Below are 22,529 nucleotides of genomic sequence, written 5' to 3'. Positions count from 1 at the left end.
AAACTCTCAGTAAGGCCCCAATGTACATTACGCTGCCAGTATCACTTATCTTGCAATGGTTAATAACTCCTGTTCAAACAGAAAGATGCAGACTCGCTGCCTGAAAAAAACACAGTCCTGCTCTTCCAGAAATGAGTCCTACCAGTTAAGCAGTTTTTCCAAAGAGCTGTCACTGCAACTACTGTAAAAGCGACTCAGTACAAAGATAAAAGGGACTCTTTATAAAGATAAAACACTCAGGAGTTCTGCTAAGATGGAGCTCTGTATTTCTGAGTATCCAGCATCGAGAGCAGCTCCAAAATAGCACCATCATGTGTGAGGGACTGGTAGTCATCGTCTTTCCTTTGAAAATAAAAACTGAAAGAGCAACTTAATGGCAGTTAAAATCTCAGCACTGAGTATACATCACAGATTATTAACAAATCCAAACGGAAGTTTCCTAGAAGAAAATCAAGACCCCTTAACATGCAGAAGGGCTTTTTAAATCACTTTTGTCTATCTGCCAGTAACTCCTTAACTACCCCAGAGTAAATTTGATGGCTTTCCAATCAATATTTATGGAAAAAATAAAAATAAAAAAGATGCATCTTGTAAAAAGATACAATAAGCAAACCCATTAAGTAACCATATTCACAATGAGAATGAAAAGACTGATTTATATATATCTTAGGATAGGTAAGATTAATAGAGACAAGACAATAGAGCACAGACAATACCAACCTGTTTGTAATTCACTGTGTTTGATAGTCTAATACGTTACTAAGATTCCAAAATACAATGATAGGAACATAACACATTTGACATTATTTACCTGGAAATGCTACTGAATTCAGGTCTTATTACCACAGGCCCTGCAGGAATGCAGCAATTAGAGCATTCAGCTGACCTGTACAGCAACATGCAGAGGTGACAAACATGCCATGAGATGACAGTGGTTCATGTGCAATCTGAGCATCAGTCTCTTACCAGTTTAATGTTGTCCGTTTCAGAGAAATTACCTTAAATTGAGAAAGGAACATATAAAGTGCAAATAAACCCAGTAACATTTAACTGAATAATTCAGTAAGTATTTGATTTGAGTTGATCAACATAATCATTTAAACAAGTCTGTTTATGAAACATCTTTCTCACATTGTTTCTGCTCAAGTGTATAATGCAGGACTGTTTGATCACGTGTAGCCTGATATTATATTCAATCCTACCTGTGTGCTAAAAGAATAATAAGAATGAATAGGCCTTGGTTTGCAGGAAGTCTGGGAGCTGTGCTTACTGAAATCAAAGGGAAATATATTCCTCCAGTTTCAAAGCGAAAGAATTCAGCTACTTCTATCTGAAAAATAAGAAGGTTCAGATGTGTATTACTTAAAAATTACTGAATAATGCACATGCTTCAATACAGGAACAAGAAAAAAATTAAAGCTGGTCTTTAATAGTCTCTAAATTTTGTTTCACATTTTTGTGTTTAGCATTTACTTATATTTGTAAGAATTTGGTATTTTCATGATGGGCATATATCTGAAAAATTGCACACAGTGATTTTTATCAACTCCTAGGGCCAAATGCCTAGGAATTGCAATGCCTGGAAATTCAGAGTATAATAAGCTCGGCTGAACCAAGTGTTTGTCTTGTTCTATATTTCACAGAAAATGAAATTAAAAAAAAAAAAAAAAAGTATCATTACTCTGTTTCAAAAGAGATTGAAAACATCCTAATCTTCCAAGCTGAATCTTTGCTTTCATACAAGCTTTCCTTTATGTCTTTTGTTTTAATCAACAGAACTTGATCACATAAAAAGAAATTTTCTACTCTTTTAGCTAGGAGGTATTATTCCTATTCAAAATTTACTTGGTATATATGGTATTTATAACTTAAATGGTAGCTTAAATAAATAGCTTAAATAAGATGGAAATATAAAAATAGTTAATTTTGTTATTAATTCAGGTTAGAGACTAATACTCCTCTGAGAAATCAGGGACAGAAAATGCAATTGCATAGGATTCATATTCAGAGCTTTGACACATGCTGTTTTAATGTACATGGGGTATCAGTAAGAGCTCTTTTGAAAAAGCAGGACCACTAATTGCACCACTTTGCTTTCTACATTAAGACAAAACACAGATGATTTATTTCATATGCAATGGAGCACCTTCAATTAAACATCCTGATGGAAGTTCTTCCGTCCTGGTATACAGGCAGGTGACCACTGTCCACCCAGCTCTGATCCCTTAGTGAGGAAAGAGTTTCAGTAGGGAAGTCTTCCCAACAATAGTGGTAAACATCACGCAACTTACCCACAGTCAGGCGGCATTCTTTAACCTCGAGGAGACTTCAGATGTCATCAGAAATCACAGCACCCTCGTGTGATGAAGCCTGTTCAGGGTGTAGGTGGCTTTCAGCTGCCCTTCTGCTTCTGCTGTCCCTGCAAGGCTTATGGCTGCCTAGGCAGAAAGGGATACCACTTACAGTGTGGTGCTTGGTGGACTAGGAATCAGTCACTTCACTAACATACAATACAACAGCCATGTGTGTAATGCTTACATCTCCTGAAATACGACCATAGCAAATAGGTGTGATGTACATTAATGGTGTACATTCCTCTTAAAGACAGGAACATTGTCAGTATCAGGATACCAACCTGTATTTCATCCTGTTGGCCATTAGCCTAAGGAGTTAGTTCAGTATTCGTTACTAGAAGCCCTGGTAGTGTCTGGGACCTATTGTGAGAGCTCCAAGCATCTGTCTTTCTATTGTCATCTTCCATGACTTATGCACCTGAATTTCCCTATGGAAGTCTGGTGTGATGTTATTTTGGTTTCAGCCCAATCTTCCTGATTATGCAAAAGCAGCTTTTGCTATGGATTCTCATTTATGCATGGAAATCCTCTCCTGACTTTTGCAGTTTGTCAGCCAGAGTCCACTGCCTGTGAGTGTACAGTACAAAGGTGACAGATGCATGGCTCAATGTCTCCCCATCAAATGTTTGTAGAGGGAAAAAAACAAACACACACACACAAAAAAAACAACAATGTAACTCCATTGGCTAGTGTTTCATGGTGTACATTGCAACAAACAGTCAGACACACTTAGCTTAATGGTGCACCTATATCTCAAGGTCAAAGTTCAGAATTTTCCATCTAGATCCTTGCAGTGGCTCATTTCAAAAGGACAGCGTCTGTAGATTTCTCTTTCTTTCTTTATGCTCTGAAAATGAGGGCATGGGAGAACAGAAATGTGGTACAAGACAAATAGTGGAGAAGCTGGTCTGTCTGTGCTCTGTGACTACTACAGGTGTGTGTCTATGCTGTACCAGAAATTACTATACACAGAGTAGGATACAGATTGCAATACTTTCAGAGCTGGAGGCAATCATTTGCCAGGACTACATGGTTGTAGACCTATAAAGTATCTTTAACAACTGCTGTTGCAGACAAACATATGGGTCAATAGCAATAAATAAAAAAAAATGACATCTTTTACTTCAACTTGTGTGTATTTTGATTTGTTGGTAGCTTACAGAGCTTGCTCTAAATGGAGTGACATATGCTATTTATCTCTTTCGATTAAAAGTCCAATTAGGACATGCTCTCCAGTTTTCCAGAGCACTCAGATTTCACCCCTTACTGCTACCAAAGGAATCATGAAAGAGTGTTGTTGCATTTAATAGAGCTTTTTACATTTAAATAAGCTTCCAAATTTATGGCAGAAAAGGGAGCAGACATGGTTCAGTGATCTCTGTAGAAATATTGCCAGAAGACAGGTTAAAAGCTTGGTCCACTACAGTAGTTGTTTGTATCATATTTACATCATATTTATATGTGTAATTATATATTTCATTGATAATTCTTTGATGGTTGCATGTTCTGTACATACCCATTGATTTGAAAGCACGGTAAAACCCTGTAGTTACTAGTGAAAAACAATGAGCATTTGTGCTAATTTATTTTAGACTATAGGCATTGCCTGAAGTCTTGTAGGCAGTTGCCCACAGTTTTTGACCTGTGTTGAATTGCATTCTAAGCACAGAACATATGTGTACATTCTCTCTTGTGGTATTGCAGAAAAGTTTTGCGGACATTTTCAGTTGTATTTCTGCCCTGTTCTGTAGTTGAGGAGAAAAAGTAGCTTGAAGAGAAAGTACCTTTGCTCAGGTGAAATCCAGTCACGCAAGGGGACAGCAAACAACACCTGAATACAGCACTAGCAAGAGCGATGTGCATTTTCTCTGCCTGTAATAAAACTATATTGGTAAAGAGCAATCCCAAATACCTCCAGTGGAGCTTTTCTAGTACTCGATAAGACTTTTTTTTTTTTTTTCTTTCAGTGACATGACTTAAATAAAAAGGCTCTGACAAATCTTTTCACTGCATTGGCCTTCTCTCGCAATTGTACTACATTGTTTTCCCTGAATGGAAGCTAATAGTCTAACCTAAATATGTTGTGGGCACATGAATTTATAATTGTCATTGGCTGGGTCTGAAAGTAGGTCATGGTGAACAATCTGCTCTATTCCTTGTATTTTTTACCAGATATCAACCCCCTAAAATCTGTATTATTATAATAAACCATATTAATGGCAGAAATATATTATCTTAATGTGTCTTACACTGACTTTAAAGACAAAAGTGATGTCTGTGGTTCGTTTCATGTATAGGCTTTTTCCCATGTATTTTTGACTTTTTTTCTTGCAGAATTCAGGTCATAAATTCTTTCATGAAAATAAAGTCTTGTTTGTGCTGCTCATTATCAAAAAACAAGTTCATGAGACAGTCACAGGTATTACTACTTTTGAGCCAACATCTGTTTTCTGTTGCACAGTCTAACACTAATGAACTAAAAAAAGCAGGATTACCGATCTTGTCATTAGTTAGACTGACATTGGTAGTGCTATACCAAAAGATAGTTTTACTGAACGTAGACTAGATTATTCAAGAAAGACATGGTATGAAACCATGTTACGTTACTGGCAGAAGCAAAATGAGCAGATTATTTGATTTTGGACCATTGTTTCAACTCAAATGTCAAATAAGGAGCCTACTCTAGTAAAATTACTCAATATAGACAAATGGTTGGGCACCAGTTCTACGTAAAATTTCAAGAAGCAACCCTCATTTGTCACATCATAGGAACAGCAGGATTGTTCAGATACTCTGCCATTGGTATCGGCTTTTTTGTTTTCAAAAAAAATGTGGGATTCCTCACTGACTGCAACTCAATCTGGATTATTGACTCCATTCATTAAGAGCAGAAGTAAAGTCAAACGATTTAAGCATGATGTGATTCCTGGAGTAGAAATCTATAACCAGAGCTCAATAAGCCTAGCCTAATTTTGTAGCAAAAGGCTGAGGAATTTGCAGACACACAATACAGCCATTTATATATGCTGTTAAACTTCTGAGATAAATTTCAGACAGGTGTTTTACTAAATAGATATGGAAAGCAATTAGCACAATATTCACTGACAACAAGCTAAATCATTATAATGTTGCACAAGATTTTCCAGCCTCATATGTTATGGACCTCTGTGCTGTTAGTATGGGCTTGCAGTATGAATATATTTAAAAGAGGTATGAATAGCATCTTCTGGAAAGGATCCAGCTGGAAAAGAAAATAAAGGGTAGGGGGAAAGTGCTAAATTTAAGGAAGGGTACTATGACTACAAGGGCTGAAAGAAGAGGTTTTAGGACATAAAACCATGAAAAAACAAGTTCTGCTGCTTGCTTCTTTGCTGTGAGATGTGCTCTTAAATATGAATAGTTGAGATGTTTTTCCACAGCTGAAATATCAGCTTCTCGTGTAAAACTCATTCTACAAAGAGATTGCTTTTGTAGACCCTTTCATTCCTTGCTTCCCAAACAAGACCACCCATTCCCTGTCAGATCCAGGCAGCAGAGCTATTCAGACATAGAACTTCTTGAGTGCTAACTCTACTCCTGAGTTCATTTGTCGTTTTAGTGACATCTTTGCCTTGTAGCTCTGTGAAACACCTGCTCAAATGGGATCAACATATGAGGCTACAAAAGTGGTATTATTCTGCTCATGCTGAAATCAAGTGAGTTAAGCAAAAAACAATTAAACTGTGTGGAAAAATTTTCTCTCAGTAAAGGAATCCAGATGCTGTTTGCAGTCCACAAATATGTGGATTTTACATTGCTTTATTGCTTGTGCATATGCAATGTTTGAGCAATCAAATGCAGGACTAGATCTTACTCCGAGAAACCAAAGAGAGTTGGGCCTCTCACTACCTTGGTGACTTGGATAACTCATCAAAAATAACCCTTTAGGTGCTTTTCAAACTGGTGCTGTCTGAAAAACATACTGCATAGGAAGGTGAAGTGCCTCATCAGGATGAATGCATGGCAAGCTTTAGGCAAAAGCTACAAGCTGCTTATAAGCAAATAAATCCTGAACTCTGCATCACCAGCAGGCCAAATCAACACTGGAAGGAGGGCAAAAACCCCAAGACACAAACTCTGCAGAGCCCATAAAAGCTAAGCTGTCTTAAATTCCCTGTATCTTGAGTTTTTATACAGCCCTTCAGAAGTATACACACACACATGGATTCAACGAGGCAGTCGGGGTGTCAAGCAAGGTCAGCCCTAGCTGCTCTTGAATAGACTGTGCTGACTTCTTTCCAAAGCCATCAGAAATCTTTTCTGGATCTTAGTGCTCATCCAAATAAGCTTCCCTTTTGTCCTCTGTCTGCTATATAAAGTACTTTCCATATGAAGGCACTTCATCTGGCAATGTAATTTATGGAAGAGACCATCTATTATTTTTCCACTTGAAGCTTTTGATCATGGATGGATATTTGAAGTTATTAACAGCACTGAGAGGCTAAAGTTTCAGGTCTTTTTACTCGTTGCCAGTGAAATAAATGCTAACATTGGCAACCCATGGTTTAACAGGAAAAATCTTGCTGAGAATTACAGACTACTTCCAGGTTTTTATTTTGAAAAGCTTTACAAATTGGCTGCTATATTGGAGGCATTTCTTTTCCTATTTGACTCTATCATTTGTAGTCCAGATTATCTTTTATCTCAGCAGCTGGATTTGATAGGAATATTTGGGGCAACCCTATTCCTGGCTGTCCAAAAGCGTCCAAGTGCTCTATAGGCTAAACTGAAGAACAGCCCCATGGCACCTGCATGTGTCCAGGCTGTGCTCAGAAAAGCAAAATTGCCTCTGTATTTTCAGCTGACTCAAAACTTGGAAGCTAATCCTCATTAGTGACTTCAGCTGACATTTTGGATTTGCTTCTGAATTCCTTGCCTAATGGAGCCAGAAATTCAGTTTAACAGCCCCAGCAAAATAAATCCCTGCTAAACACAGGCATTAGCCAGTGTGTATCAAGATTTTACCAAAAGCAAACCTTGGCACAGGGAAGCATTCAGAGTTAGTTTTGGCAGCCTTAAAAAATACATTATGTTGGAAGTGATCATAAATGGGCCTTGTCTGATTTGCTTGAGAATTGCAATGGCCCCGCAGGCTTCCAGTCCTAACAGTGGAGCAGGTACAAGCCAGATGAGATGCTGATTTACCCACCACCATGTGTCTCATTGGCTGTGGCTCACTAGACGCTTCAGAGCAGGCCTCGCTCCCCACCCATGCCCTAAGACAAAATTAGGCTATGCATTTTCTGTCTGACTAGAATCTCATGTACAGAACCGATGCATGAAAGGAAAGGAAAATCAGAAAATGAATTTGAAATAACCACAGTAAGTGGGACAGTGACAGTGCCAAGAGGCCAATAAAATGATCTGTATTACATGTAACAGGTTCTGAGGAGCCACTTTTGCCAATATTGACAATAACAAGTCATTTCCAAGTTCTGCCGTGCCATTTTCCTTTTGAAACTGAGTGGGTTAGCTTCCCACAGCTGTCCCAGAGCTCCATTTAACAAGTATAACGGAAGAAGGAAAACCCTGGGCTCACAGAAAAGCAGTCCTGCTGGCTTGCATCTATGTTGCAGGTTTTGTTGAAGATGGTGAAAACCTTTACATTCAGGAGGATCCAGCACTGAGACACAGCCCCCAACATAGTAAGCAGCAAGAGCAAAATGTCTATCTGCAGTCTGAGAGGCTGCCCAAATTCTCATTGTAACTCTGAGGTCCTTTTGTCTTCAGATTGCAGGATAGAAAGAGTTCTTAAGTACAGCTTAATGTAAGCAAAGATTCACTAAATCCTCAAGAACTCATTTGTGGTAGCTCATCCTAGCAGAAAGGTGCAATCAAACATCTACAAATCCAATGACTGTAGTCTGCCCATCACAGGGTCCAGCATTGTCCCTATCTGTCCAGCTGTGAAAGGGCTTATTTCTCTGTTGTACTGGGTTCCTCCTACTTCATGATTTTTTTTGTTTGTTTTTTTGGTTTTTTTTTGGTGTTTTTTTAGGAACATTACATTCACCTGTATTTTCTGGCACCTGGTGTGCCAGAAAATAAAGTAACTTCCAAAGACCTGAATACCCGGTGACCAGTAAAGCTTCTGTGAGAGGTGGTTGGCCATTGATAGTCCAGTGTGTGCAGATCTGTGCAAGGTCTTTGCTGAGACTCTGAACTCCACAGGTGGAGCTTATGAATATTTAAGAGCAGAAGAAGTTTAAGGTTTTTTTAAGAGGTTGCCAGAGCTGCTGTATCCATGCCTCAGGTACAGGCCTGGAAGGACGTTTGGGACAGAGAATCAAGTCTTTTTATAAAATTTTCCAGGCATATGTGAGTGATTTACACAAATAATGGCTTCTCTCACTGTTCAGGTAATTCCTATTCCCTCATCTCTTTTCCGTGCTAATTTACAGAAGAAAAGACGAGCTGTAAAGAAAACGCTAATCTCCTCCCTGCAAGTCGATGAAAAGACCCATTCCTCCCCTTATTCTAACCCGAGCAGGTGTGTACACTATGAAACTTGCCTGCATATTTATCATGGAAATAAAGACTTTTTGTGTGTGTTAGTCTGGAATTCTTCACAGGATTTTAATTTAAATGGCTAATAACTACCTCTTGGTAAAATAGCAGTTCATAGTAATTTATCATATGTAAATTGCTCTGTTAAACTTTTGTAATGAATGCATAATGCCATAGTGAAAAATATGCAGGTTTTTTCCTAATTGAAACTAGGAATTTAGACTGCTAATATTCAATCTAAAGCTTTACAGTAATAGTGCTGCAATTCCTGGCAAGGAAAACATCGTAGTCAAGCACTACAGCTGTGGTATTTAATTATTCCACAGTAATTGATGGAGATAATTCTGTTTTTACTGACTTGTAAAAGTCACGACCATGTTTTCTTATATGTGCATCATTACATCATCATATCTTCATCTGTCATTACACTGTTTGTAAAAATAGTGTAAAACGTAATGACAGCTTTGGGTCACATCTATTTATTGTAGTTTGGGTATGGTAGCAGAAATATCAGTGCTGCAGTAGACTCAATAGTTTAAGAGTATAGGTAAGGTAAGATTTGCCACCAGAGGTGATATCTCACCAAGCAGACCAATTGGTGTGTCTGTAAAAGTTGGCCAAGACCTCAAACATGGAAAGCTTTCTTCAGAGACTGTCACAAGATGACTTGCATGCCCCGAAGTTTCTTTGGCTCTGTTAGGTCTTTTAAAACATCTTGTTAGAAACAGCCCTTCCAGATCAGTGGTAACATATTCTGACTTAAAATCATATTCAGGATTTCTAATCATTATTAGCAGAGTTGCTATAAAATTAGAACCAGACTTGAGAAAAAAGTGTTAGTGTTTCAACACAGGCTCATTTTTGTCAGGATAGAAATGAAACCTACATCCAACTGTTACAGGCTATGCCAAAATGGGAACAAAATGCTCTAAATGTGTGTCATGTGCATTTGATTTATAACAATCCAGTCACATGATTTTTCACACTTTATATGATTTATATAAAAACAGTGACATAATAAGAAAGTATAATGTTTTTCTTGCTATTTTGCCCACCCCATAAAATATTCACTTACTTCAAATAATCTATAGGAATGTATGGTTATGAAAAAAAGGACCAGTGGGAGTTTGCCTGGGGAAGGATTGAATGGAAAATTGAAAAAGAATTGGCCACAAGTAAATATTAAATAGCTGTTTTTCTTTCCAGTATATGCTGAAGCTGAAAGAAAACTTTTAACAAATTTTCAATGGATGGAATAATAATTAAAAAAAAATGTATCAATCCAAAAAAGTATTGATCCTAGAAGGAAGAATGTCACATGTTTGGTTGTACTCATCCACATAAATGAAGATTCTGTTAATGTGACGCAGAAAGAATCTGGGAACTGGAAAAAGTTCAACCCTTATCGTGCATTTTTTCTTGCTTCTCTTAAATTTTTCACATGTACTTTCAAAGTGCATCTAGGACTGCCTTGTCATGATATTGTTATTCCACTGAACGTGTTAAAATATTTCCAAATGCATTGACTGGCATGGACTGTGCTGTACATACAGACTAGGTCTCATGTACAGTACAGTCATGATGCAGGTCTGGGAGAATCATAGAACAACCAAGCAGGTGTTTTTTTCCTTAACTCCCTCACAGAGTTTTGACTTAACCTGTTGTAATATGCTTCAGTATATTTAACAATGCTCGTTTAGCTCTACCCCTCACAATTCTCTTTGAATTTTCTCTTTATACTAATATTATTAATGTTAGCCTCAAATGCTATTTTGCAGATGATAAGTACTCTGAAAACTAAGAGAATGATAGATATGGATTCATTCCAACTATCTGAGTTAATTTTTCAGGATATGCAAAAGATTCTAATCTGACATAAATGTATGCAACTCCACTGAAGTCACTGCTCTGCTGCATGGTAATATTCATCCCAAGCTTCTGGAGGTGTGCAAGCTGCAGTGTCACCAAGATTAGATTATAGCATACCTGCTGTTTTTGCAAACACTGCTGTAGATATCTCCAAAAAAATTGCAAGCACTTTAAAAAACACCTCTTCTTACTGTGCTTAAAAGACTAAGATTGTTCTATGCTACTGTGTGTGACCATAAACCACAGCTTCACAGCATAGCGAAATGGCAAGGAAATACTGTGCTTTAAGGAATGTTTAGTGATGAACTTGACATTTGTGCAGTGTGGTTGCTTTCATCCATTGTGTGGCAGACCACTAGCCAAAGCTGCTTCATTTAACCCCATTATTTAAGCACTCATAAAGTAGCAGAAATGCTACTCTATAGACCTTGCTCATATGCTTTGTTTCACATCTTTTTCTTCTTCTTTGTTCTACAGCTAGAAATTATTTGACTTTAACATGATAACATTTACTGGCACATAGTAGGGTTTCTTTAAAAATTTGATGTTGTTGTTTGATTGTTTGTTTAAAAAGTATATTTAAAATGTTTTTATCTTATTATCCACTACTGAAAAAAAGAGCTACTAAAATGATAAGTCATACTTGAGATATTTAAGGATTTTATTTAACATTAGCAATACTAATCTGATTGTAAAAAACAAACAAAGAAAAAGGCCTCAGCATCTGCTATGAACAAAGTTGCTGAGAATCTGAATTAATTCTTGCATGAACCATCATGGCTTTGTTACAGTGAGATTATTTTAAGAGTGTATACTTTGAGTACAGGCTAAAGAGGATGAGCTCATTTTCCAGAGACAGTGTGATCCATTGCCTGTACTCCATTATGGCTTGTGTACAAGTGTAATTGCACGTTGTTGGTCCTTACACTGCAAAAGTACCAGAGTCGTTTTTCTTTTAATTTCTATTTCACAAAAGCTTAAACTGACCTGTAGCAGGGCATCTGTGCTCCTCTTCCTCTCCCTCTCCTGCCAACAACATCTTTCTGCACCCTTCCTTTTACCAGTGCTTGTATCACTGGAGCCTGTGGGAAGTCCGGAGTGCTGCAGAGGCAGAAAACATCACTCATGCCAGGGCACTCCAGAGTTCAACTTCTGCTGGAGTAGCTGTGTGGGACATGTGTTCACAACACCAGCACAAGGAAGAGCTAGGGACATGTGGCTGAGGCACAGTAACCCCCAAAGCAATTGGTTATATTTATTGCAGCTGTAAATGTCTATCATTTATATTTAAAGATCAATTCTACAATATCCTTTTCTTTTCTTTTCTTTTCTTTTCTTTTCTTTTCTTTTCTTTTCTTTTCTTTTCTTTTCTTTTCTTTTTTCTTTTCTTTTCTTTTCTTTTCTTTTCTTTTCTTTTCTTTTCTTTTCTTTTCTTCTTTTCTTTTCTTCTATTCTATTCTATTCTATTCTATTCTATTCTATTCTATTCTATTCTATTCTATTCTATTCTATTCTATTCTATTCTAAATTCCATACCATTCCATTCCATACCATTCCATTCCATTCCATTCCATTCCATTCCATTCCATTCCATTCCATTCTATTCTTTTTTTTTTTCCTTTCTGTTTTAAAAAACAAGGATGACTTTTACCTGGGATAGCTATAGCTTCATGTCCGGCCAAAACCAGAGATCCGTTACTATGATTACAAAATAGGATTTTATACATTGTTCCTACACCCATTCCTATGTAAAACAGAATGATTTTACCAACTTCAGAGAACTGAAAGTACAACAAGGGACAGGGAATCCTGTGGAGGCTAACCTCCAGAAGTGCTTCAAATACTCCGTTAATGGAGGGCTAAAATATGTCCTGGGCTAAAATATGTCATGTTTTACACCTTCCCAGAGTACATTTGAAAGAAACGACAGAATCCAGTCTTTGTAAGTACTGCAAACCTTGTGTACCAAGAAATCCGCCAAAGTACTTTACCCTTTACCCTTTGTGAAATTTTCATTCCTTCCACTTTCTTTTAAGCCTCATAAAAGCTCTTGACCAACAGCCAGGAGGGGGATGAGGGATAGCTTCCTAAGTACTAAAAAAGTAGTAGTTTTCTTGGCTACTATTATGTGATACGAATCCTGTCCCTTTGCATCAGCCATTAGAGGATACAAAAGCACAGTATATAATTCTCATTCAAAGCACATTTCTTGTATTTTTTGTTCTTTCAAAATACAGTTGTCTGTCATCTAGTCTAATAAGAGCCATCTTCCTCATTTTCTGTAGTGTGTATGATCACCTTGACCGCCCAGATGTGTAGTGTGTGGGCTTTTCAAAACTTGTGATTACCCCAAAAGTAAGTACAGCCAAGTTTGCAGCTACTTTCTCTTTCTTCCTCTGTTTGTTCAATTTATTGTCAAGGATTTGGTTAAAGAAAACCTAAGGTAAAACAGACCCTTCCTGTTCACTATGTTTCAGTAGGAAAATGAAGCCTCAAACATTGCACCTCCCATGTAATCCAAATGAATCGATGAAGTAGATTTATTTGGTCACTTGATCTGTGCAGCTCTGAAATTGCCTATTTGCCATAGCTAATAGTTTCTACTTGTTAACTTAGCACCCACTCAGCTCTACACATGCAATTCACCCTCCCCAACAGGCAAGATAATGGAAATTAATTGCCTGAGTAACAACTGGATAGTCATCAAACCAATCGTCATTTGGCTCCCTGATAATGACATTATCTTCAAGACTACCAAAGGAATCAGATAAGATCTAGCAAGTGACCTAGTGTCTGCAGTTTTCATGTAGCAATACCTTTAGGTGCCCAACACCAAAAATTGAGAATATGGAACCTATATTTCTAAGGTTTTCATATGAAAACTTCAGGAGGATTAGACAAAAATACTGATCAAAGAGCTGTGTAAAGGTAGCCAATACATCTTCAGCCTTGCCTCAGCTTCATAGATGCTTGACTAAACATTGTAAGGAACCTCATTTCTCTACCTGGGACAGATGGTCACCAGCTTTCTGGCATGTTAGGAAGAACTGAGCAAAGCTTACCATTTCCTTCAGAAATATGGCCTGTCAGAAGATCATGGTGGCAGTTAAACCACCGGTAGATCATTGCAGGCTAATGGATAGAGAATGTGCTTGGAAAAATAGGAGGGATTTTGTCTCTTTCTCACAGCTGGGATCACACTCATGGTATTTCCTCTGCCTGAAGGGGCTGTAACTGCTGTGCTGCGGTACTGGTCTGCACAGGACCTGGGATTATAGAAGTATGGTTGCACGGCTGACTCTTGGCCCAAAGCAATAGCCTAAATTAGGAAACTGGTGGTAAAATATCCAGTTGGAAATAAGAGGAGAATTTTAATACTTTTTACCCTAGACTGTGTGTTTGGCAAAACAAAAGCAAACTGGAAACTATGGTAAGGCACATGGAAAATAAGCACATGATTGTTGACAGCCAACATGACTTCACTAAGGGCAAATCCTGCCTGACAAATTTGGTGACCTTCTACAACAGGGTTACAGCATTAGAGCATAAGGGAAGAGCAACTGACGTCAGCTACCTGGACTTGTGCAAAGCATTTGACAGTCCCACATCATCCTTGTCTCTAAATTGAAAAGACATAGATTTGATGGATGGACCACTTAGTGGCTGTATGGTTGCACTCAAAGAGTTGCAGCCAATGGATCAATGTCCAGATGGAGACTAGTGGATGAGTGGTGCCCCTCAGAAGTCAGTATTATTTGCCATCTTTGTCGGTGAGATGGACAGTGGGATCAAGTGCACCCTCAGCAAGTTTGCTGATGACACCAGGCTGCGTGGTGTGGTTGACATGCTGGAGGGAAGGAATGCCATCCAGAGGGAGCTGGGCAGGCTGAGAGGTGGGCCTGTGCAAACCTCATCAAGTTGAAGAAGGCCAAGTGCAAGGTCCTGCACCTGAATTGTGCCAATCCCAAACATGAATACAGGCTGGGCAACGAGTGGATCCAGAGCAGCCCTGTGGAGAAGGACTTGGGGGTATTGGTGGACAAAAAAAAATGAATATGAGCTGGCAGTGTGCACTTGCAGCCCAGAAAGCAAACCGTATCCTGGGCTGCATCAAAAGAAGGGTGGCCAACAGGTAAAGGGAGTTTATTCCCCCGCTCTACTTCACTCTCACTAGAACCCACCTGGAGTGCTGCATCCAGCTCTGGGGCCCCCAGCACAGGAAACACATGGGCCTGTTGGAGCGAGTCCAGAGGAGGGCCACAAAACTGATGAGAGTGCTGGAGCACCTCTCCTGTGAAGACAGGCTGATATACCTGGGGTTGTTCAGCCTGGAGAAGAGAAGGCTCTGGGGAGACCTTACAGCAGCCTTCCAGTACATTAAAAGGGTCTACAGGAAAGCTGGGGAGGGACATTTTACAAAGGCATGTGGTGACAGGACAAGGAGTAATGGTTTTAAACTAGAAAAGGGTAGATTTAGCTTAGGTATAGAGAAGAAATTCTTCACTCAGAGGGTGGTGAGGCACTGGCACAGGCTGCCCAGAGAAGCTGTGGATGCCCCATCCCTGGAAGTGTTCAAGGCCAGGCTGGATGGGGCTTTGAGCAACCTGGTACAGTGGGAGGTGTCCCTGCCCATGAAACTAGAATTTGGAACTAGATGAATTTAATGATCCATTCCAAGCCAATTCTACAATTCTATGAAATGGACCTGCAACCTCCTCCTAGGATCCAAATTCCCTAAATGTTCATCAACAGGGGCTGCTATCTTGCCCGTGTCTTCTTGAGTAGCTTCTCCCTTTTTTTTCCTGCTCCAGCACTGATGCAGGCAGAGCAGGCTGATGTCCTCCTGCGCTGGGTGGCAAGATTCTCCCCAAGAGGATCTACAAGCCTCTGTGCTAGTTTTGAAATCCTAGAGACCTTGGGGTTAGAGGTGGCTACACAGCTATTTGCCTTGCTATTTGCCTTGAGAAAACTTCTCAGCAATGGTTTGGAAGCCATCAAAAAACATGCAGGCCAAGAAAGGAGGTAGAAAGTGAATTTTCGAAGTCTTGAGGGGTAAGACAATCACAGAAAAAGTGGTATTTTCACGTCACTCTTCTGTACTTTGTCACGAATCCTCCAAGTCCTGTTTTGTGCTATTAAAATCTTTTCTTCTTCCAAAGGTATTGTGAAATATGGCTTTGCAGAATTATCAGAGCAGAATAATTAAATGAGTTTTTTTCCAGTTCATCCTTCAAAAAGCCTTTCTTTCTGACTTTTTCTTCAGACCTCAGCAAATAAATGTTGATCTGCTGCCCTCTCTGGAATCTTCCCTCTTACACCACTTTCTGACTAGATTTGACCCTCCTTATTGGCCATCTCAGGCCACTTGTGCAAATGACTGAGGTGGTAGTGTTGTTACCCTTTTGGGTAAACAGATTATAATTGTAATTAAAGCCCTTTTCAGTTTAATATTACAACTGAGAAAATCAGGACAAAGCCAAAAAAGGTGCCATTACCAAATGGGATATTGTGCTGGTCCTTAGATGAGCTTCAGGACTAATCCCAAGGTGTCCATGTCCACTATAATAGCTGAGGCAGGAGGAATATCTTAGCACATAATGAACTATGCTACATTAACAAAGAAATAGAGAACAATATTCTAGTTTAAAAAATAGACTGGGATTTCATACATAACTGTTATAAGCAACAAAGGATGAAGAATTAATATAATCATGGAAATGTACTGGGCTTTAACAGTGTCCCTATGATTAATCACTACATATGGATGTTTTGAACCTTAAATGTATGAAGCACATTATATTATCTTAACTTCAAGCAAGGATATTGCTTGACTTGAGGAAAAAAGATAAACTGTAGAGAAACATGAATTGGGACAGCACCTAAAACCTGCTTGAAAACTTCAGCAAATGAAACAAAATTTGGGGTATTTAATCCACATAATAACCATTCTCATGTTAGCTCCAGTGATCCCAATAGCTATCAGTATATTCTCTAAAAATCAAGATGTTTATTGCAATAAGCATCGTCTCAGGAAATCCTCAGGAATACCTTGAAACATCTGCAGTGAAGAATCATCTAAAATACCTATGCATAAAACAGCTTAAAATTTTAGAATTTATTTTTCCTCCCTCTCTATTGGTAAATAACAAAGAAACAAGCAAACACATGTTCTCTTTAAAGAGTAGTTTAAAAATAATTTCCTGACCTACTTCATTGCATGGTCCTATCAAGTGGCTGTGGGGGTAGCACAAGTCAGGTGGCAATAAGCAGCCAGAAGAAGACAAAAGAAAGACAGATACCAAAGCCAGAATGTGGTAGAGTCGTGACACGAGTATGTGCTAAGAACCAGGCTCGTTTCTGATTTCTCCCTGTGTGTTCATGGTAGCACAGATCTAGTGCAGCTATGCCCTGCTTAAGGCTGCTCTGGGCTTCCCAGCCTCCTTCAGCTGCAAGGAGGCTGCCCGTAGCAGCAACAGGAATAGATGTAAATGAGCCATACTTTTTGCACAAGAGTCTCAAACTCAAGGCACTTAAGTGTGCCGCTTTGCACACCCAAGTTTACCTGTCATGTCACCCCTGAGCCTGGATCTCTGGCGATGGGGCAGAGCTGTGGTGAAGGTGGTCCACCCTTCTGTCCAGAGTCTGACAGGGTCCATCTCTTGGGGCTCCCCTTTCTGTGAATCTTTCTGCCTCCGCGCTGTTTCTGCCCTGCCTATATATCAGCACTTTTTCCCTGTACCTGCCTTTTCATTTCAATGTGCTCATTATCCTTCATCCAATACTGATGCTAACCCAAGCGTGTGTAGTGCTATGGCCCATTCATATGGTTGAGTAGAGAAAAGCTGCTTCTCAGTCAGGAGCTTTATACTATGATTGTTAAAATCTAGCTTGTTGAAATTGTTGTCACTGGAAAAGACTCCTATGAAAAAGGAAGAAAAAAGAGGTACTGGATTTTAAGTAGCATGTCAGCCATTCCAGTGGTTAGAGCTGGCTCGAAGAAGAAAGACTAGAAATACCAAGACTATATAAGATTTTGTGTGGGAAATAATTCTTATTCATTTACTTGCATGTAGTATCATGTGGCACAGTCATCACAGTTGACAACGGGGAAAAATAATGTGTTAAATATTTTACAGATTTTTTTTTTTTTAATTAGGAGGTATGGGAGCAAGAAGTATTTTAAATAGCTTCTTCAGTACATAGTTACAAATGTTCACAGAATCTCACTAGGCTAAAATTTACCTGTAGCTACAGCTGTAATCCAACATAGTGCTGCAAGCACTTCCAGCATTAAGAGCAGGAAAAGCAGAATTATCACAGGTTAACTTCAATTGATATGGATTTGGCTTACACTTTCTAGATCACAACATCGTGTTCATCTCTGTGCCATTTATAGCAAGTGGTGTGTGTTTTAAAAATGTCAACTGGTTGTAGGGCAAAGTCCTCCCTTTACCTACTGTTTAGTACATCCCTGTAAGTGCAGCAGAAGTAACAAGGCTAGCAAGAAGAATAGAGGCATCTGCAAGACTGGCTTTACACCACATTACAGAATGCTTTATACTATAGTGCGTAATTGTATGGATACACATATTTATGCATATGTGTCTGCTCATTGGGCAGCTGACTAAGGCCCACTGTTTATACGCCCATGGATTTTTTTGGCAGTTTTTAACCAATATACACTGCAGGAAATAGTATACAGAAGATGGCGTTTTCCAGGCGTTTTCCTCAGATCTAGCTGTCCAATTTTTGCTTCAGTTGAGTTGTCTGTTATTGCAGATCAAATATGAATATATGGCTGACAGCATAATTATGTATTATTTCTGTGTCATTTGCCTGTCCCATTACCTCTGGCACACCAGAATGTTTCTGGCAAGGCTCAGACAGTAACAAGACCACTTCTTATCAGAGGCAAATCCTCTAAACCCTCTTTTCCATCATTTTGTGTGTATGTAATCTCAGTGACACGACTGCAACACTCCCATTTGTAGATCACATCCAGATGTATTAGATTGCAGTGGAAGTGACACACCTTTATTACATTTTGAGATAGTGTATTTCTTCTTTAGATGAGGACAGTTGTCTCATATTTTAATTCCCTCTGGAAATGGGTGACATTCCAGACCATTTCAAGATGAAAAAAGCTGTTACAGTTCTGTGGCAGAAACAAATGTTATACAAGTGATTGTGTTGCTCACTACATGTAAAGTAGACTAAGCATCCAAGTTGGTGTGCCTTTTTCCCATTAAATTTCTGGGGTTTAGATATGTAGGGTACTCTCTACATTGTTTGCTCAGATAGAAAACACCTCACTCTTAATTTTTGAGATGCTTCAAGAGTAAGGGTGTGGTAGACAGATCCCTTTCTTACTGTGACAGAAAGTGATCTATAGACATGTTTCTCACCTGTGGTCCACACACTCCGAGCAGTCTCTACAACATTAGTAGGCACAGTGTCTTCACAAAAGCCGTGTTTCTCATTCTAATGCAGAAGTTCTGATTTTATAAAACTGCAAAGGATGTGTTAATGCAAAGAGTTCCGCTCACTTTAACTCACACAACTGCCATGCGGTATGATGATGTAAGGTGACCCATGGATAGTTTTCCTAGAAAGGAGAGAAGGGTGTTGATATATTAAAGAAAAAGAATAACAGAAAGTTGCTGATCAAGTTCCCTCCAAGCCTGTGGAGTCCTGGCCATGCTCTATTTCTCCAGTACTTTGTGTGGCTGAAGCAGTCATTTTTGATGTTGGAGGGTTACTCTGCCATGTGTCTGCCCACAGTTCAGCTGAGCTAGCTGCACTGGGTAGCGTGAAAACCCACTATTTACCTATAGGAATTTATTATAACAAATAAAGTCTAATGCTGGTTTTGTTTTTGCTCTTTAATTCCCAGAAGGGTCAGCTACAACGTGTCTCTCCAGGAAGACTCCACAATGAAAAAAACAACCCACAGTTGCTTCTTACTGATTATCCTTCTTATTGTAAGTACGAGAAAAATGAACTGCTTATGACACCTGCCAAATTTAAACTTGTGGTGATGTTCAGAAAAATAAGGAGTACTGGATTATATTTGTTATAGAGTACAGAAGGAATGAGTTCCTTTGTTGATAAATTTTGAAGTAAGGTTTATACAGTTTCGAAACAAGATACCTCATAAAAGCTTGAAATTGAAGCTACTGTTCCTTGGTGAAACAGAACTGCAAGTCTGAGAAGGTAATGCACGTGATTTTTCATTTTCTTATTTGTAAGAACTGTAGTACAGACTACAGCATATCATTGACTTGGAAACTTTTGTTTGAAAACTTCCTTAACATTGTTGTGTGAGACTTTTACTGACTTAAGTAATTGTGAATTTTCACTGTTTATGGTTACTCTGCAAAAAAAGCAATGAAAGCAATAGAAATGGCAAATTACAATGTTTAGTTATTTGGTTCAAACACTACTTTCAACTGTTTAATCTCAATATTTCTGTTACTCCAATATCTGCAATGTGACCAGGTAATTATCATTCTAAATATGTAGCAAATTAATTTCTACTTGACTAAATACGTCTCGTGTAAGTTGAATGGTTTCTCTGACCTCTGCTTGTGAAACCTCAAATGCTTCACAGTTATGATAAAATCAAAGACATTGCAGGTAGTCAGAAATGAGGACACTACTCAGATCTTCAGCTGCAGTGCAGTCAGTATATGTCTGAATGATGTTACTGGGAATAAGCATCTCTCTGCCTCAGTGTTGTCTGAGTCACTTGCATGCCTGATGCCACCTTTTTCCCCAGTCGTTTGTTTCTTTGTTCCTGAAGAAAGGTTCATGTCTTATTCTTCTTGATTGTGTTTTGTTGGCTAGCTCCTCACACCCCTCTGCTTCTCATCTTCTCTTCCAGCAGCTAAATGTAGAAGTCTCCCCATCAGCTCACACCCTTTCCGGGTATAAATTGTAGAAATGGGGCTATAAGACAGATTGGGGAACAGCAGACTGCTCTCCCTGATTTGTTTGTTGCATTGCGTCCCTCCTTCTCTTTCAGACTAGCATAACTTGCCCACAGTGCTGTTCACCACTTGCATTTATGTGAACAAAAAGTAGGTTAGGGAAACAGAGAACAGTAAGAGAACAATGGAATAAAACAGTGAAATGAGATCATGGAGAAAACAGAACAGCAAAGAACACCTCACGTTGGTAAAATACTGAATTCATAGTTCAGGATTAGGACCTTCAACCAAAGAAGAACTAGAGAGCAGGAGGAAGAACAGAGGAGAGTTGACGTATTTCTGCTAACTTGGTCTCAAAAGTAACTAACACAGAATTAGTTAATGATCTGAGGAATCATCCCTGTGATTGGCAAAAATCTTCTCCCTTGATGCATATCGGAGTATTCTGGTTTTTGTGGCATTTTGTGGCTGTTACATATAGCCCTGCAAGAGATGCACGTAGCAATGCTCTGGCTGGGACATCATGCATGTTCGGAGATCTCTCTAAGCCAAAGAGCCCAACAGACATCAGCTTCCTTCTGTATTTGAATAATCCTGGCTGGTCTACATAGCATAACAGGAGCCTTGGCAAAGAACTGCAATTCTTCCTATAACAAAGTGAAGCCAACTGAAGGAACAATTCCAGGTTATTTTTCTTCCTCAGACAAATGACAGGACTGTAAATATCCTGATAACTAGAATTGTCAACAGATCTTATTGAATGAGGTGTTCTGACCTACAGCATGGATTTATAGGTCAGCCCTGAAGGATTGGGCTGATCCTTCCTCTGTTATCCACAATTTTTTAAATCTCTTACCTATGGTATCATGCGTGTAGTATTGGTTCTGTGCTCCTTAACGCAGTGTTCTGGGGCTAGGACTTCTTTAAGAAACTCTGCGGTGAGATCTGCATCCCCTTCCTTTTAGACATCTTTGTGCCAGAGGGCCTGTCTGGATAACTTAAGCACAAATTTCTTTACATTTTCACTGTTCCAGTCTCAATATTCCATCCTTTTCCATTGCAGTGGCCATACTGTGATCTAGTTAGACACCTCTTAGATCAATTTATCTTCTGGTAAGGGATAAGTTACAGTCATAGAAAGAGACCATGAGCAAACTGTTTTCTTGATAGCACTTGCCAGAACACTGCTGTTAAATCAAATATGAAAAATATTTGGCAGCAGCCATCCTTCCAAAAAGTTTCTTCACCTGTAGCTCGTAGAAGGCATTCATTTTTTACATTTTATTTGTGGCCTGTAATAAGAAAAAGGTGTCTCTTTTTCTCTTCCAAAAAGACCGCTCCTGCTCTTTTGGATCTTCTAATCACTTTTTGGTTCCCAGTGCCACAAGCCCATGGGAGTTCCATGTCAGCCACTGTCTGAGGTTGAGGAAGGTGGAGTAATCAGAGTGATTTGTGATATAGGTTATTGCCCCTTCCTCTACCCACCCTGCAAACCATTCTCCAGATTCTCTTTTTTGGTGGCACTGATAGTTTACGGCCGTCCTATTGTCTGTGTCCTGCACTCCCAGTGCACTGATGAATGCAAATTCTTCCAAAGCAACACAGCCTAATGTGGTCCTAGCTTTCCCTCTGGGCTGCAAGCCCTCTGATTATGCTGTTTGTTCTGGTGTAAGTGCCAGTCCTGTATCTCTCCTTGCATGTTTTGTCCTAGACCCTAGTTACAAGGTGTCCATAGGGTCCCCTCCCCACAATCTCCAGCGTTTAGACCAGTCCTCAAGTGGTTTTGGTACCTTATGATAGAAACCATCTCTCTTACCTATGTAATTTTTAC

The 22,529-nt window shown here is 39.1% G+C and overlaps 1 protein-coding gene across 3 annotated transcripts in view; it reads left to right on the top strand.

The window, feature by feature from the left end:
* Positions 1-22,529, top strand: part of CALCR (calcitonin receptor) — a 176,747-nt gene that overhangs the window by 78,648 nt on the left and 75,570 nt on the right. For 2 of the 3 annotated variants that reach the window (XM_040549591.1, XM_040549592.1), the window contains exon 2: positions 19,663-19,750. In XM_040549591.1, coding sequence (XP_040405525.1) covers positions 19,703-19,750 — 48 coding nt within the window. In that variant the 5' untranslated portion in view covers positions 19,663-19,702. Of the gene's footprint in view, positions 1-13,064; positions 13,125-19,662; positions 19,751-22,529 lie in introns of those variants that run through there. The other variant, XM_040549593.1, reaches the window with a different exon arrangement.

This window comes from Cygnus olor, chromosome 2, assembly GCF_009769625.2.
Source record: "Cygnus olor isolate bCygOlo1 chromosome 2, bCygOlo1.pri.v2, whole genome shotgun sequence".
Lineage (NCBI taxonomy): Eukaryota > Metazoa > Chordata > Aves > Anseriformes > Anatidae > Cygnus > Cygnus olor.
The sequence above is the reverse complement of the archived record's forward strand: the minus strand, read 5'-3'. Positions and strand labels throughout refer to the sequence as shown.